Here is a 16893-nt window from a genome sequence, read left to right on the forward strand (position 1 = left end):
ACGGCCAACGCCGCCCTAACCTACAAGGGCGTCGACTGGTCCTCGACAACCATCGAGGAGAAGGCCGGCATCAAGTACAAGAGCAGCGCCGGCACCTCCCAAGCTCTCGAGACCATCTTCAAGAACGCCGGCGTCAACTCGGTCCGCCAGCGCGTCTGGGTGAACCCGTCCAACGGCGACTACAACCTCGACTACAACCTCGCCCTCGCCAAGCGCGCAAAGGCGGCCGGCCTCTCCGTCTACCTCACCCTGCACTTCAGCGACACTTGGGCCGACCCGACCAAGCAGGCCATCCCGTCAGGATGGCCCTCGGATATCGAGAACCTCAGCTGGAGGCTCTACAACTACACCCTGGACGTCAGCAATGCCTTCCAAAAGGCCGGCGTGCCCCCCGCCATCATCTCCATCGGGAACGAAATCCGCGCCGGCTTACTCTTCAACACGGGCAAGACGTCCAACTGGTACAACGTCGCCAAGCTCCTCAACTCGGCCGCCTACGGCATCAAGGACTCGACCCTGAGCCCCAAGCCCAAGATCATGATCCACCTCGACAACGGCTGGGACTCGAGCCTCCAGGCCAACTGGTACACCAGCCTCTTTGCCCAAAACGTGCTCAAGACGACCGACTTTGACATGATGGGCGTCTCCTACTACCCCTTTTACGGATCCGGCGCCACCCTGGCGGCGCTCAAGTCGAGCTTGTCCAACTTGGCCTCCAAATGGGGTAAGGAGATTGTCGTCGCCGAGACCAACTGGCCCACGAGCTGCCCCAGCCCCGCCTACGCCTTCCCAAGCGATCTCAAGAGCATCCCCTTCTCCGCTGCCGGCCAGACAACCTTCCTCAAGAAGGTTGCCGAGGTCGTTGCCGGTGTCAGCAACGGAAAGGGCCTTTACTACTGGGAGCCCGCATGGTGAGTATCCCTCAAGTCACTTTACTGATCATGAAATATGCTAACACCTTCCAGGATGAACAACCAGGCCCTCGGCTCTAGCTGCCCCTCCAATACCCTATTCGCGTACCCCGGTACCGCCCTGTCTAGCTTGGACACCTTTAAGAGTATCTAAGAGGGCGCTCTTTCACATGGATGACGGGTTGTTCACGAGTAGGGTGATGGAGGACTGTCCATATTGATACCAGCTCGTTTCCGTAAGTGTCGGAGAACATTCTCTTCGGCATGCAGACTGCGTAAATATCTTTTACTTCAGCACGTACATATATTTAGCGTTGTTCGTACATAGTTGAGCCAGATGAAGCACAAGCCCTGGCGGTATATAAGCGATCTTTATCAACTCATTCATGATGGTCGGCTACATCTCAATTATCCTGCATTTATGCGCAAACTCTCAGGAGCAATTATCTAAATGTTAGCTATGACATGTACTGAAGCCCCGCAAAATTGTGTCACATGACGCTTAGCTTGGCCACCCCGATCATATAATAAGGGGTGTCTGGGTACCATAGATGATCATCTTAAGGCCTTGTTTGCTCATAAAAATCAGGCATGGTGTTTTTTTGCAACTGAGAACATGGCGGAAAACGGGTCTTAGCACATATGTCTTGTCTCAAAACACTGTTCAAAGCTGCGGTATCGTCCGGTGGGCTTGACTGGCCCGGATGACGTACTCTATCTCCTCAAGACGTTGTCTCACTTCTTTTTCTTTCTACATACCTAAGCAGCTTGAGATCTATCGGCAGATTGACGTTCCCATGATGGCAATTGACTCTCAGAAGGGATGTACAAGGATCATTCGCAAAAGGTTCTTGCATGATTGCTATTTACTATGGCCCTTAACTTCTAAACATGGATTACAAAAGAGTTCCACCCCCCGGTGCTGAACTGGGGGCTACATCTCTGGGTTTTCATGCTGGGAATCGAACTCGGAGCCTGTCGTCGAGTAGGCTAGTGGGCGAAAAACTAATTGTTGACCATCAACCATTCCACCACCACGCCACAGTTTGACCTGACCCCCGACCTAGAGGGCGCCTGCCGTGCTGGTGACGAGAATGGAAGTGATGGGACCTAGATGGTATTATCCTTCAGTGTGTATCCAGGTTCACGTGTGAGTGGCTGAGAGGTTATCGGATGAAATTTTGGCAGATCGCGGACTACCTCAGGCAGACACGCTTTCATGGGAAGGGCGGGAAGTCACGGTCAGCACCACCTGCCCTGCTATTTTGATCCAATACTACCCAAGGTATGTGAAGTAGAATAAAGATACAGTTGGAATTTCCTCTCCTCCGCTGTCCGGCCTGGGTCGCAAACTGTCTTTTCCGGAACGATACCCTACAGAAAAGTCATATGCCTCTTTGAGGGTGTGAGATGTGTGGAAATATTCGACGAGTTTATCTTTGTACGAAAAGAAGAGCCTCCCATCATCTATGCATTCGTAACATTGCACAAAGCTATCGACCTCTGTATCCTGAAAGGAGGCAGATGTTTGAATAGCTATGTATGTGATGACTGCCATCGATTCCAGGCAGATCGATACACCGCTTCCTCCGTAACAAAAGTGAGCAGCGACTCAGATAAGAACACAATTTTATGGTAGAGCGAGCTTGGGCATATAATATAGATCGGACTATGTCATGAAGTTGATGACAGATTCCGGATTCTAAGCTGAACCATGGCTCGTACTACCTCATGAGATAGTTCCTCATTCACCCCTCGCCTGGAACTCTCGACCACGAGTCCTCCCGTTTCCCTTTCAGCGACCCGACAAACTTCCAGATGTTCCCCTCTACTATCCGGAACTTCCCATTGACGGCCTGCCCCGAGAGGAGTCAAGCTCGATCACCGACCCTCCGGACCTAATACTCCCTCGCCGAAGAAGTTGCGCAGCTCACAAGTCCCCCCAAACGTTTCAACAAGAACCAGGACAAAATGACAATAGTAGCTACATGTTCAAGGGATTACAGTCAGCTGATATCGGTGCTCTATTGAACCCTTGAAGGGGGCCTGGGCCTGGATCTTTGCTTCGGCCTTGGCAGTAACCTAAGACAGTCCCAGACCTGGACCGCGAAAGCTAGTCAGAAGAGTCTATACGGACCCAGGGAACTGGTCAGTCCTAAAAGCTATATGGGACGTTTCACATCGCCTCCCTAGATTCAACTGCCTTTGTGTCAACGTTGAATCGCTGATCCCTTCCTCCTGGTCATAGTCAACGCCCGAGGCCTAGTCTGAATAGGTAGCAAGAAACTTGGTTTGGTATCTTGAGCTGGTCTAGCGTTGACCCCGAGATCCGTCTGGCCGGTCAGTCCTCGCCCTGGAATATAGGAAGAAGGAAACATAGAGCAAGAAAGAAAACTCAGGGATGGATTTCAAAGACAAGAGTAGAATTCCAGCATTACTCAAGCAAAAACATGCCATTTCTGACTTTGTCGCTCAATTCTGATCGCCCATTCTCATCCATCCAGTCCATTCTCCTTCCTCCACTCTCTGATCCGAACAAGCAGCTTCTCCCGACGCGCAAGGCCCTGAGAAGTCCAAACACCCTCCTTGGTAGAATAAAACTCATCAAAGCGAGGCTTACCATCGTCAGCGACCTCGATGAACGGCAGCTTGCTGCGCATAAAAATGTGGACGTCCGGACCGCCTAGTAGAGCTGGCGCGTCGAGGGTGCCGACGCGGAGGAACTTCATCAGGGGGCCTGTGCCGTCATAGTTGCTCCAGACGGGCGTGAGACAGAGGGGACAGCGAGCAATGTGCTGGGGCGCGCCCGAGTCGGCGGGGACGGGGAGGATCACGGGGGAAGGGATGTCTGCCTCGACGCGGTGGTTTCTGGTATCATTCTTGTCCTTGTCACTATTCTCGCTCGTCTCGTGGACAGCGTCGCCGGGTCTGGACTGGTGCTGGTGCTGGTGCTGCTGCCTGGGAGTCCAGTCATCAAAGGCAGACGCTGGGAACGACGCCAGCGGCTGCAGCGGCGGTGAGGCGGACGAGGGCTTGCTCCTCGGGAGGAGCGTTACCTCGTCTCCCTCGACGACGGCGTTGAGGGCGAAGGCGGTGCCGGTCTCACGCTGGCAGGAGGTGCAGTGGCAGCAGTGGACGACCATGGGCGGGGCATTGAGGGAGTAGCGGATGTTGCCGCAGGCGCAGCCGCCGGTGAGGGGGAAAATGGAAGGGTCTTCGCCGGTGGAGTGAGACATTGTGGTGTTATCGGTTGTTCTTGTTGACTCGTCTTGTGTTCGGCTTTTCGACGGTTGTGGCGCGTTTCGGTTGTGCGTAGGTGGAGAGACCGGGTAGTTTGCGTCCCGGGTGATCAACGACAAAGGGTCCAGGCCTGGTGAGATTGCTGACGGTTGATGGGACTCGGTGGCGTGCCTTTTGTCAAGAATTCCAGAGGGTGGTGAGGGTTGTATTCTTCGTGCAGAGGAGGGTGGGGAGTCCGAAGGGGGCAGGTCTGGATTGGCAAAAGTGTGTAAGTGAGATGTCTGCGGGGGGCTGGGAGGCTACTTCAGCCTGAAGGAGAGGAAATGTCTCGGAAAGACCCTGGGTTTGGCCAAACAGAGTCAGGAAAAAGTGAAAACTTCCTATGAAAAAGGAAGAAACAATGTGTTAGAGGAAGAGAAAGAGAGGGGAGAAGGGCATGAGGAGAAGGAGAAGAAGAAGGGCATGGCTATTGTTGACAGGCGAGGAGGTGAGGGAATTCGAGCGTGCCCAGTCAGAGTTGAGGTGATGGCCTGAATAGGCAAGTTTCTTATCTAATCGCTGCGGATGACACTTTTCCCCTCTTCTTGCTGTGCCTTTCTTTTTCCACCCTTAGGCAGACAAAAACCAACACGAGTGAGCCTGGAAGCGAAATAAGCCAACAAGCGGAAGAACTTTTGCTTTCTTCATGATCAACTTGAACAAGTATGATAATTTGCCCATGATACTGCTAGATATGATGTGTCGTTTGATGGACATTAAAATTCTCTGCTGCGGATAACCCTTGAACCAGACTCGTCCACAAAATTTGGGCATAGACTGACGATTGAAGTCTCCGCATCCTATGGAAAAGTCGGTATGGCAATCCCTAAGACTGAATGAAGCACTGGTGCTGTACTATTTTCTTGGCTTCGGGGTGTCCAGGCATTTTGAAGAGGTCATTAATGAAAGATGTGGTTGTTGTGAGGGAAGGGTTGGGTGGGTTGACTCAGACAGAGACCCTGGAAGGGGGCTTTCGCGCCCAGGGCTCGGCTTACACGGTTGCTTGAAGCATCACAGGGTCTGAATCGTTCTGACCTAGGTGGGAGGGCACACCGAGGCGGAGGAGGGCCGCATTCCGATCGAAGGCGGGTTTTTTTTTATCGTTTGACGCCGGCGTGATTGTTCCAACTTTAGACACCGTTAGATGACGTTTGTGGTGTTTTTTTCTTCTCTGCGTCATATGTCTGAAGGTGAAAACCGTTGAGTCTTGAAATATAAACCGTCGGGCGCCCTTCAGTTCCGTTCTAGACCTCTCAAGACAACCAAAAGTTACAACACACAGCCAAGGGAACGATATTTTACCAACCTCAGCTCTGGAATTCTCTCAAGCCCAGTCCCGGAGCCAGCCAGCCACCTCGAGATCGAGCCATATTTAAAACAGCACCACTCGAACCCGCCAACGATAATGCAGCCCATTGCCCTCTTTGGAATTCTGCTGCTTTTCTCTCCGCAAGCACAGGCCGCACCATCGTCGCTTCACTCTCACCTCCAGCGCCACAGAGAACGCGCCGCAACACACGCTCACTTGAGCCATCAACACGTAAAGTTAAACAAAAAAGTCGAGCCCGAGCCAGAAGCAATGAAGACTTTCAGAGACATCGTGCCATTATTTCAAAACCTCATTGCCACGGACAAGCCATCAGCACCGTCGCCATACGTTGAATCAACAGTGACGCCTCCTTCTCCTCCAACAAAGCATGACGGTGCATCAGACCATGTCGACTCAGACTCCGACGATTCACAGCTACGGGTGGTGAGGACGAATTCAGTCCGCAAGCAAACGTTGCCCGACCGGGCCAAGCTGGCGGCAATGGGTCGAGGGCAAAGCCGCGTGAGGTCGGTCGCGGATGTGATTGACAGCCGGCACGCTGACTCTGCGATGCGATTGCTGCGTGCTCACGCTGTTGTCAAGCATAACAGATTTCAGCGTGAGATTTGAGAGAGCGAGAGAGAGAGAGGGAATCTGATTTCGAACGCTTGTATTTAGATTTGGCTTTAAGTCAGACTTTGATAGTCCTGGTCCTGGCGGCTGTTGACTAAGCTACCTGGTAGTTTGTGTGCGGAAATGATGAGATGGAGAACCAAATCCGCCGCGGGATCGGCGGGACGCGCGACGATAGCTCGATGATAGGGCTGGCGATATTTTTAGAATGCAGAATATACCACTTTTTTGTTCGCCTAGGTAGACGCTTGTCTTGACCTTTCAGTGCCTTGCTTGATTTTGATCGTCAACGATGCGACAAACCTGTTCTAATTGTTCGAAAAGAATTGGATACTGAAATGCGATTGTCGGTGATTGCGTCAGGAATGGGGATGAAGTTCTCCATTTTGTGCAGGGAAAGCTGGTAGTCTGCTGTTGAGACTGTGTCAGCAGTGCTTCCGCATCCCTGTAAGCACCGAGTAACAGCAGGCTTGCGGATTTCTCTTGGAGACAATAGTCGTCTCGTCAGCGATTCTCAGTCTGAAGCGGCTAAAGAAACGTTGGCGGTTCGAGATGAGGGCCCTCCCTTTCGTTATGACGGGGTGCTGATCAACTTCGGATTGCTTGGCAATTTGACAGACATGTTGTCTTGAGGGAGTTGGTCGCAGGATAATTGTGCAGATTGACGACTGGCCGCTTGTCACGGTGATTTTGTAAGGCTCAGGCGGCGAAAAGACGACATGTGTTTTGTTTCGAATCGAGTCAAGCCGTCCCGTCATGTTTCCTCTGCGCACGGAGAACGGGCCCGCGATCTCTCAGGGTGACGATCACCCGAGCCGTGTTGGCAATTTGAAGAACACTGTTTCTTGGCTGCGATCTTTGCTGTGTGATTGACAGTTTACATAATCAGTGCACACAGTCTTTCCCGGTCCCACTGATTGGTGCATAAAGCCGGAGCTCCACCGAAGCTGAGGTGACCACAGATGGCGATGGGTGATGTGCAGATAAGGTACCTTACCTATGGAGTACCTACGTACCTATCTACGTATCCACGGGGGTTCGAGGTACTTTAATCTTGGCGCGCTCAACGTGGCCCGGGTATTTTCCGTCGCGGTTTGGCTTCGGGGATTGGCCCAGTGGGTGATGCAGCTTCCCCAGGAAGCCAGCAAAGCAGCCAGCCCATTTCCGAGGTAGTGTCGACCTGGCTCCTACCCGCTCGACACCGTTGCACATCGCGTATATTCTACCTGTCTCGCCTGCCCAGCCTGCCTGCTCACTTGCCTTCCATTGACAGCACCCAGTCGTTAGTCACGGGAGCCAAATTGTCGATCCCACTTCGACCTAGCTCACCTACCATCCATCTCCTTTATCCCCTTTTGACACTTCTCGACTTCACGATAGCAGCGCGCGACGCCTACAACCACGTACACCTTTTCCGACACCAGACAATTAACAAACACTAGACCTTTACTTGCGATAACCGACGAGCCTTTACAGCCCTTGCGCCGACACTGGGGAACTTACTCCAATCCCTTAACCTGTCATATCACCCCCGGCTTCGAAACGTCCTGTTCAAAGCGCCAATTACTGGGGGAGCTCCGGTACGCTTGGGCTTCTGCTCCGTTACACAAAAGGGAGCATCACATCGACAGCCATTCCTCGATTTTGATCCCGTCCATTGTCGACTCCTTGCCAGCGTGGCATTTCCCGACAAAGCCCAACAAGGGACGCAACGCCTGTTGTACCATCCTGCCGCTCGGCATCCAAGTGTTTGCGACGTTTCCTGAGCACCACTTCGATACCGATCTTTCGATTCCGTTTCCACGTCGCATCTGAGTACCCTTGCAATTGTCGGCCGTTTCGCGACACGAAATCTTCGACATGCCTTCGCAACGGCAGTTGCGCACCCTTCTCGTGGGTGTGCTAATTGGTGTCGTTTTCGTTCTTTTCTACACATCTTCCTTGCGAGCGAACGAGGTCAAGGACGAGCGGACCATTCAAGATTTCTACCACAAGACAGTCAATGGGTTGAAACACAAACAACCGCCGGGTCAGGCGGTGCTAGAAGGGAATAAGCCCAAGGTAGCTGGCCACGTGCCTGTTGACAAAGATGCCGATGGCGACGTTGACGCCGACGACGAGAAGCTTGCCAAGGATATGCAAGGACGCCTGAAGGCTGCCGAAGACAAGGCCAAGGAACTTGCCAACAAGAAATCACCTCTGAAGCCTGATGCGCCTAGCGACGTTGTCGGAAAGGGCAACTCTGCTGCTGGACAAAAGAAGAAGGAAAAGACGGCCAACGGCAAAGAAGTTACCGAGAGTGACGAAGAGGAGAAGAAGGATGAGAGCGACGAGGAGCATGCTGTCGAGGTTGAGCTGAACACCATCTTGAAGAAGTCCCCAGGTACATTGATGTCAAGACCCCCGAAACGAATGCCAGCTAACCCAGCCAAGTCATCATCTTTTCCAAGTCTTACTGCCCTTACTCGAAGAAGGCCAAGGCATTGTTGCTTGAAAAGTACTCGATCGAACCTACACCATACGTCGTCGAACTGGATAAACACCCTCTTGGCCCTCAGCTGCAGGCATTCCTCGGCGAGAAGACTGGTCGAAAGACTGTCCCCAACATCTTGGTAAATAGTGTGAGCATAGGCGGAGGCGACGATATCATCGAGCTTGACGACCAGAAGAAGTTGGTACCCAGGATCGTTGATCTTGGGCAGAAGAAGGTGGAGATGAAGGAACGGTCTGCCAACAGCCAGAAGAACAACTAGTCCTCTTGAGCCGTTCGCATTTCATTTCTACATTGGCTCGACTCCCACCATACGGCATCATCGTCGCGTAGGCGAGGCGGGCATTACCTAGGGGACAACGGGAATTCAAACTGGTGGTGGGTACCCCAGTGGTGGACATTGCATATTTTGGCGTTGGGGATCGGTTGAACTCGTGCGCCCTCTGCGGCGAGGACTCAGGGCGGCGATATAGGCTTTCGCCTACGCCTTGATGTTGGACGAAGCGCACTGCAGACATCTGCGCAAGCCCCGTAATGATGAGGGACGTGTATGAGTAGTGTAGTTGAAGATGTCGTGGCGACGCTGGCAACCTGGCATCATCTCAATGTGTGGTTGTATATACACGCAAGTGGTTCGCTGTCAGCTTGTGCCTTGCTTTCGTGTGCTTCTGGACTATGATCCATTCGGCAACAAGCCGCTATCATGTTGCTCCTTCTGTAGGAATAATTGTCATGAGGCCATGCAGCTATGTCGGGATTGCGAAGATATCTCTTTGGCCCATTACCCTGCCAAGATTGCTGAGGTCGGCGACATCATCATATCTAGTCTGTACGGGGCGAAGTCGAAACCCTCACAGGAATCAGAAGCGCGACTCGCTTTGAGTTTGATTAGGGTTCCTTCCCTCTGACTATCAACAAAGGCCGTTTAACGACCGAAGATGACCACTCTTTCTTTTCATCTTTGGGATGACTACAGTCTTATCATCCATCTTCTTTGAGTGCGGATTAAGTGTTCTCATCAAAAGCCATCACTGAGGGGCAGGGGTTGAATCATGAGAGAGGGGCTACCCGTGCCCCTCCTTCCTCCTCGCGCAACTGTCACGATGCACCTCATATGTCTTGGCCAGACCAACCAGGTTACATACTGCACCAGTTTCCAAGATGGGTCCATTCCATGAATCAAAATACCGCACTACTGTATTGTCCTCTTTGATGATCTCTGACACCATTTTTTGACTTGGACAAAATCTGGGGCGGAGTGCGACAGCTGTGTCGTCAAGTGAGGACCTGGATGGCCGGTCGCGACGTCGTTGAAGGACAGCCGGGTGCGCACTTCACTTGTACTTGCGATGCTATATCTCTGATGCATGGTCTCTCCTATTTTCATCCCAACTAGTCAACTTTCAAATTGAAAACCTTTCAGATAATTGGGTGTGAATTGTAAATCACTGCTCTTGTCAACCATCTCATCACATCCTTATTCAGAGGTGATTCAGGACGTACTCAGCCCTGCATACTTATACACCACTGGTCTACCTCCTGCAACCGTCACCGCATCACGAACTCGGTTTTTATAGAACATTACATCGAATCACTTCTACTTCAATTTCTTGCATTTACTCCCACATATTCACTATTCGCATACTCTGGCGCAAGTCTGAACACCAGGACAGTCGAGGTTGGCAGTACAGCACAGGGCAGCAAGAGCGACGGAGGAGTCAGAAGATCCAAGAGCGACACTGGCTCACTTCCTGCTACCTACTGTTACAGCCAAACATCTCAGAGGGCAATCACAGGCTGATCGAGGTTGATCGGGAATCATCCCTGTTCATCCAACTGTGTTTTGTACAACCTCTACTCCAACATTCACCTACAACACCTTACTATCATCTAAATTTTGGATACAATGTCTTCACTCTTACCCGGCCACCTTCTCCTTCTCGTAGCAGAGCATGCAGACTTTGCCCAGATACAAGCTCTCCGAGCTACCTGTAAGACCAACCGCGCCCTGCTGGATAGCTACCAGCACACCGTAACAAGGCTCAACGCCGCCCGGTACCCCTGCGCACCATGTAACCACATCCTCGCCTCCGATACCCGCGAGCGGGAGGTGCTGCCAAAAGACACCTTTGATACCATCCGAGAGCTAGAGACTCGGCACCGACACATTGAGGAGATTATCCACGGCACATACCTAGCCTTCTGGGAAGAGTACGGGCTCCAGGATGTGACAAAAGCAGACACGATCCGCTCGAACCTGAAGAGAGCACTATGGCAATGCTCGACAATCGCCGACTTGGAAACACATTCAATACGGTACAGGGACGGCATCATCCCGCGCCGCGACCCCTGCGTCAAGTCTCTGATCCATCAAGAAATCATCCTCCACGACGCTCCGCCCCCCGACGGCTGGCACCTGGCCCTCAGGGAAGTCCACGAGTCCAACCGCCAGGACGTGCGGTTCCGCCAAATCGCCCACGTCCGCGGCCTACGCGTCGACGAGCTCGCGGGCATAGTAGTCCTTGGACACCTCGCTAGTCAAGGGTACCGAAGAGACAGGGCGCCCACGACCAACGGGCTAGGCCGGGCCGAGATTATCGAGATGGGCGTCTGCATGGCGGAGAACACGATCCGGCACGGCGTGTTTTTCTTGTATGGTAAAGTAGCGGGCGACGAGGACGGGCGGCACCACGCGAGGCTGCTGTTGGATGATACCTTTGACGAGATGAGGCGGTGGGAGGCCGGGGATCCTAGTGTGCTTCCTGGGTTGACGATGAGCGTTGCATCTACGTTTTGTGAGATTGTGGGTTGTGAGCATCGGGATATGCTGGATGCTGCGTGTACGTTGTTGAGGGGGGATGTGTGGCGTCCGGCGGAGGAGGGGGAGGATGAAGTTGAGGCTGAGGGTGAGAGGGAGAAGCCTTCTGGGGAGGAGGTTGAGCAGGATGGTGGTGTGATGGAGGGAGGGGCTGAGGAGCAGGTTTCGTGAGAGGTTACCTGGGATAGGATACATTGAATACTTATGAATGCATGATGACCCTATGAGAGTTTGCTTTGATTGCTGGACCTGAGCCAAATGGTTCTACCTTGTGTCTTCTCTTCCTCTTCCGTCTTCCCATGCCTGGCGTATTGCAGGAAGAGGGATATGGAAACTTAGAATGAGAGCGAGGTTCGATGGCGAAGAGTGAATCACAAAGGGGTTGTACACTTCAATGCTGAGGATGCCACCATCATCGAACATCGCACTGGACCCCCTTTGTTGAATCGAGTCTTTCGACCTCTTGTGATATTTGGGGGTGTAATACCGAGTCAATTGACGAAATCCCCAGGTGCTCTAGGGAACGACGAGAACGTTTGTCCCTGCACGAAAAGCCTGGTCAAGTTTTCTTTCTTGGTGGTCAATCATATTCTGACGGCATGTATCTAGAAACGTAGAGGTGTGTTCCGATAGGAACTGGGCAACACGAGATCCCTGGATCTGCGAGAGGACGGGGGGGGGGGCAGGACTTTTGTGTCCTCACTGCAACAGGAGGAAGAGCTCGAAGCTTGACTGAGGTGAGAAGTCGCAAGACTACGTTTTGACGTTACTGTGGCTTGAGAAGTGCTCAAGTCCTAGGAGGACAAGGATGTGTCCACGAGATGATATTGGAGTTGGGAGAGGAACGGCGTGAAAAGCCTCCAAAGCTACCTTGCTCTACGGCCTCTAGTCTATCCAGATTGCAAGAATTTCGACCCGCAAACACCATGCACGAGGTTGACACATCGATTCTTTGATACACTCTTGACCCCCTCTTGTTGACCCGTCACTTGAAACTTCGTCAAATTCATTAAAGTTGTGTTATCTTGGAGGAACCAAATGTCAGTTAGGCAGAAGTCACGGAAGCCTGAGGACATTCCATCCCGCGCCCCATCTCCGCTGGCCGGCCGGCTATTTCCCGTCGAAGCATAATAGTAGCCTGGCCCCGATGGTACGGTAGCCACCTACGTAGCATGCAGGACTACGGTCAACAGAGGAGGCACGGGTTTCAGCCCAGGAGGTGGGCCTCATGTATGGGTAAGACGGGTCTCTGTCCGGGAAGCCAAGCCGGTAGGAAGGAAGGGAGGCTAGCCTGCCGAGAGACTCGGAAAGATCGTACGGGAAGACAAGCTTTTTTTTTTTTTTTTTTTTTTTTTTTTTCATAGGGTGGTTTGAGGACTTGCAGAGCCGCGTGTGTGACGACGACTGCTTCGAATTGGATGACTACCTACGTGACATGGGTGCTTGTTCTTGGAGGGTTGGGTTAACGGGGGGGTGCCAACGGGGGATTTGTCGGACTTGTGACACGTCGTTCATCCGTCTCGCGCAAAGATCTTTTGCTGGAGGTTTTTTTTCTTTCTGGCTCTAACCGGCCGAGGATGAACTGCTTACTTTTGGATTCTTAGTATGGAACCATCATGACTGGGGAATGCAGGACTTTTCTCACAGCCGTGTTTTGGTGGAGTATCTGCCTGACGCGGACGTTGTATCCGTACTGAGTACTCACCGTAGGGTAGGCTGCGACATTATGCGAGAAACTGGGCAAACTCATTTGGGGTATGGTGGTGGTTAAGGGTGAGGAGTCATCGGGCGTCCCCAAACACCAAAGTCCCTTATGCAATATTACCTACCCATTCGTAGTACAGCGTTCCGCACTGGGGCTGATTGGGACCCGGGGTACGCATACCGGCCGGTATTCGTACAGAGTAAACGTCACGGTTGCCCCGTATTACTGCTGATCCGATTGATCGTTCCTGTTTCTGGCTCGCCGAGAGGGGAGAGAAATTTGAGGTAACTATCGTGGGAAGTCCACAACACAAGGTAGAAACGGGGTCGCGTCCTAGACCTGTACTGCGTAGTTTACGTAGTGGAGAGCCATTCCTAAACAGGGCAGATTAAACGCCAATAATTTTTTTTAAATGGTGTTTTGTGTGTTTCTGTAACGAATGGCGGGCGGTTGGGTGACTCACGACTGGGGAAAAAATCTCACCGGCGGCGAGATCTTCTCACTGTAGTCCTGACTGAGAGTCTGAGACGCTCTGTCTCTACAACGTCTACCAAATGGTAGGTATCCACAGCCGACGGTGGTGCATCTTGCCGTCTTACATTGTAACAATCCCAAGTTACGAGTCCTATTGTCCTAGGGGGAGGTATTCGTACGACGTAATTTCCTACGCTAGAGTTGCTGTGGTTGTCTGGTGCCTGTTGGTTTGCGTAGCCTGTAGGCAGGGAGGGGGGGGCCTCGAATCTGACGCTTATTTTGCCGGTAGCGGTGCCGGGTACCGAACGGCCGCGTTGGCCGTTGATCTGCTGTCGTGGTCCGTGGAACCCGCTACCGCGGGACCGGGGAAAAATCTCAATTTCTGTATGTATCCATAGAGTATGCTCTGCAAGTTAATTCGGTATGACATTGACGTCGTAAAGTGATTGCGTTGCATAGCCACCCTGAGTCTATTTCGTGTCCACAGCGATTGCAATGTAAGTGTGACCTAGTGCGAAAGCGAAATAGCGACGCGAAATTTCCACGACAAGGTGCGTAGGAAAGCCTCAATCAATGGTGGTTGAAATGGTGCGTCCGCCAACTGCCCGATGGCTTGGGGCTGAGTTGTACGGAGGGTTCGCCAAGATGCCAAAGTGGCATTTTGGTTTCGCAATAATTAGAACGAAAAGAAAAAAAAAGAAAACAAACTTTTTTCCCTTCCACAGCTTGTCAGTTATTGCGACGATCGGATGAATGAGATTTTCTCCTCTTTCCTTGCCTCGCATTGAAATTGATTTTCGATTGCCGCCTTGCCGCCCTGCCGCCCGTACGGAAAGGGGACTTTGCCCAGCCAAGGCACGCACGCCGTGATGCTCTTGTGATCCATGCGAGGGAGTATGGCGAAGCAAGTCGGATGCAGGCGGACGCATGTCAGGGTTGAGCCTTGCGCCAAGTGACTCACGGCCGAAGTATATCGGAAAAAAGAAGAACTAGAGTGACACTGCTGAAGTGCTGGGCAACTGGCAAGCTCGAAGCAATAGGTGCCTACCTAACACCGTACGTAGGGAGAGAGTAAGCTTCGAGGCTACCGCTAGAGGATCTAGGATAGAGGGGGCAGTTTGACGCATTGACAAACTGACGCGAACCGGCGTAGTTTCTTGCCTGTAAAGGGATCCCCTTCGGCAGTCTTACTTACCTGTTGGGGTTTAGCCGTCAATGGCAGATATCGGCCACGGAGGCCCTAGTTGGATGCCTTGGGATAGGACCAGGGAGGGGGGGGATTCTCCCAGTGACGGAATCTGGGAGGATACGTGTGGTGCGTGTGCAAGTTGCGTGTGTGTGTGCGAGTGTGTGTGCTGCGATGCGTGGATGATGGGATGGGATGGCTTGGGTTGGGACGAGAGATGGCCGGATTGGGGAAGATGCTTGTTCAGGTTTCTGCGCCCGTTTTGGTAGGCCCCAAACCACGCCGTCGGCTTTTGCTTGGAATAGATGACCTGAGTGAGTCCTACGAAAAGAGTACTTGGATACTTTGATACTTTTGATAGAGGATAGAGGATGGAGAATGCAGGATACAGTGACATTGCGTGCCATGGCATTTGGGGCGGTGCATCGCGTCGTTTTGGAAACACATACCAAGTATATAGAGGATGCCACGCCCAGCCAACCTACCAACTCTTGATCTTGGCCTGCGTCAGCAATCAATCAGCCTTTCTACTACCGTCCATCAATCAGACACTAGCAAACTACAAGAAGCTACCCATCACCACATTCACCAACCACGATTCTCCCTCAACCCACTCTCGATAACAACACTACCGCCAAAATCACCATCAACCCCACGACCACCATCCAAAACCCCCCAAACCGCAACCATGGCCAAAGCAACATACGCACCCTCCACCTTCTCCGAGACCTCAACCATCTGCTCCCTTGAAAAGGAATCCTTTGAAAAGGACCCCGCCCTGACAGCAGCACCCGCCGTCAAGGAACGCCGCTCCCTCCGATCAAGAGTCAAGAGGGCCCTCCGCGAGGTCGGAAACCCACCCACCTACCGCTACGATCTCGAGCACGGCATCGAGACCAAGAGAACGGTCCCCGTCGGTCCCATGGGTTTCAACGTCCTCAACCAGCCCTCGCGCATGTAAAAGAAAACAGAAAACGCTTTGCTACGTTTCAAACATGTTGTGCTTTGCGATAAAGCGATAAGCGAACGTGCGAGATGATTTAAAGAACAAACAGACGAACTTGCTGTTTACCGACAAGCGATTTTTATTTTCATGGATGCCATGAACGGATATACCAAATGGCGTAACGGAGTTGGGAATCTTTATGGGGGATTCCCCCTCGCCGGGGGACCCTGATGGGCTTTTTCCTTGCGATTTTACCAACTTTTTTTTTTCTTTTTTCCACTACTTGTTCGGCAAGCAATAGGGGACAGAACACACGAACAAAGGTCACGTCTCTCTGTGTGTGTTTTTACGATCTATTGCAAGCTGTTCGCTAGGCGATTCGGTTGTCGGCAGAGACGGACCTTGGGGGGAGATGGGAGGTTGCCGTGAGGAGAGATGGACTTGTGAATCCAGCGGAAGGCGTGCTTGAGGTAGCCTTTGTTCCCGCTTAAAAGGGGGGTAAAGGGGGCGCCAATGGTTCTCGCGCCTGGCTGGGTTTAGGGAGTTTGGGAGAGTGACGCCGGGAACATGGGGAGCAAGCCATCGTCTTACGGGCTGCCACACTCCAAGGATTGGGTCGACACTTACGCTCAGCTTTTTCTTTTTGGTATTTGAAGAGATGTCACCGGCTCTAGACGGGGACATGGATCTCGATAGAACAATGCCACGGATTCCCTCCATATCTAGTCTGCTATCCGTTCGCGTGAAGACTGAATGACTTTCGTGGCAACCATTCGTATCGACTACTGTCGGATTGGAAGTCCAATTCGACCTCGAGGCAAGGGGCCCGCGCAGGGGCCACTTACAGACCATACTTACGAGATCTACGGTCTACCCAACCTCCGGTTAGAACCTCCTTTTTACACCTTACGCAGAAGTTAAATATATATAGATTTTGACCTCTTCGTCACCCACGGTTCGAACCATCCCTGTGATAGGAATACCAACACTGATCAGTGGTTAAATCCCACTATCGCAGATCAGCAAGGCATCTCGCAAGCAGAAGAGACGACCTCCTCGAACGGAACGCGACAGGAGAATCGTGCTACCTACCCGACGGAAAGCAGGCGACAAGACGCGAATCTCTACGACGGAACGAAGT

General features: G+C 52.3%; 7 protein-coding genes across 7 annotated transcripts; 6 read left to right on the forward strand and 1 right to left on the reverse strand.

The window, feature by feature from the left end:
• BDP55DRAFT_297626 (arabinogalactan endo-1,4-beta-galactosidase) lies at positions 1-1309 on the forward strand (the record flags this gene model as incomplete). Its single annotated transcript, XM_060566601.1, has 2 exons — positions 1-911; positions 966-1309. Coding segments are annotated over 2 exons (1011 nt in total), but the record flags the coding sequence as incomplete, so codon positions are not given.
• A 2094-nt stretch (positions 1310-3403) lies between these two features.
• BDP55DRAFT_560967 (Mss4-like protein) lies at positions 3404-4147 on the reverse strand (the record flags this gene model as incomplete). Its single annotated transcript, XM_060570039.1, has 2 exons — positions 3404-3779; positions 3897-4147. 2 exons carry the CDS (start codon positions 4145-4147, stop codon positions 3404-3406), a joined length of 627 nt encoding a protein of 208 aa, XP_060425160.1.
• Positions 4148-5595: 1448 nt separating this feature from the next.
• BDP55DRAFT_636005 (uncharacterized protein) lies at positions 5596-6129 on the forward strand (the record flags this gene model as incomplete). Its single annotated transcript, XM_060572846.1, has 1 exon — positions 5596-6129. The coding sequence occupies one exon, from the start codon at positions 5596-5598 to the stop codon at positions 6127-6129; it is 534 nt and encodes a 177-aa protein (XP_060425161.1).
• A 1863-nt stretch (positions 6130-7992) lies between these two features.
• BDP55DRAFT_696961 (glutaredoxin) lies at positions 7993-8885 on the forward strand (the record flags this gene model as incomplete). The annotated part of the gene is made up of 2 exons (XM_060577628.1): positions 7993-8515; positions 8566-8885. The coding sequence occupies 2 exons, from the start codon at positions 7993-7995 to the stop codon at positions 8883-8885; spliced, it is 843 nt and encodes a 280-aa protein (XP_060425162.1).
• Positions 8886-9039: 154 nt separating this feature from the next.
• Positions 9040-9609, forward strand: BDP55DRAFT_297650 (uncharacterized protein). The gene has a single exon (XM_060566602.1). The coding sequence runs from the start codon at positions 9193-9195 to the stop codon at positions 9529-9531; it is 339 nt and encodes a 112-aa protein (XP_060425163.1). The 5' UTR covers positions 9040-9192; the 3' UTR covers positions 9532-9609.
• A 920-nt stretch (positions 9610-10529) lies between these two features.
• BDP55DRAFT_561036 (uncharacterized protein) lies at positions 10530-11612 on the forward strand (the record flags this gene model as incomplete). The annotated part of the gene is made up of 1 exon (XM_060570047.1): positions 10530-11612. One exon carries the CDS (start codon positions 10530-10532, stop codon positions 11610-11612), a length of 1083 nt encoding a protein of 360 aa, XP_060425164.1.
• A 3882-nt stretch (positions 11613-15494) lies between these two features.
• On the forward strand, positions 15495-15767 carry BDP55DRAFT_560977 (uncharacterized protein; the record flags this gene model as incomplete). Its single annotated transcript, XM_060570040.1, has 1 exon — positions 15495-15767. One exon carries the CDS (start codon positions 15495-15497, stop codon positions 15765-15767), a length of 273 nt encoding a protein of 90 aa, XP_060425165.1.
• Positions 15768-16893: the final 1126 nt, after the last annotated feature.

The sequence above is a fragment of the Colletotrichum godetiae genome, assembly GCF_030913485.1.
Source record: "Colletotrichum godetiae strain CBS 193.32 chromosome Unknown BDP55scaffold_49, whole genome shotgun sequence".
Taxonomy (NCBI): Eukaryota; Fungi; Ascomycota; class Sordariomycetes; order Glomerellales; family Glomerellaceae; genus Colletotrichum; species Colletotrichum godetiae.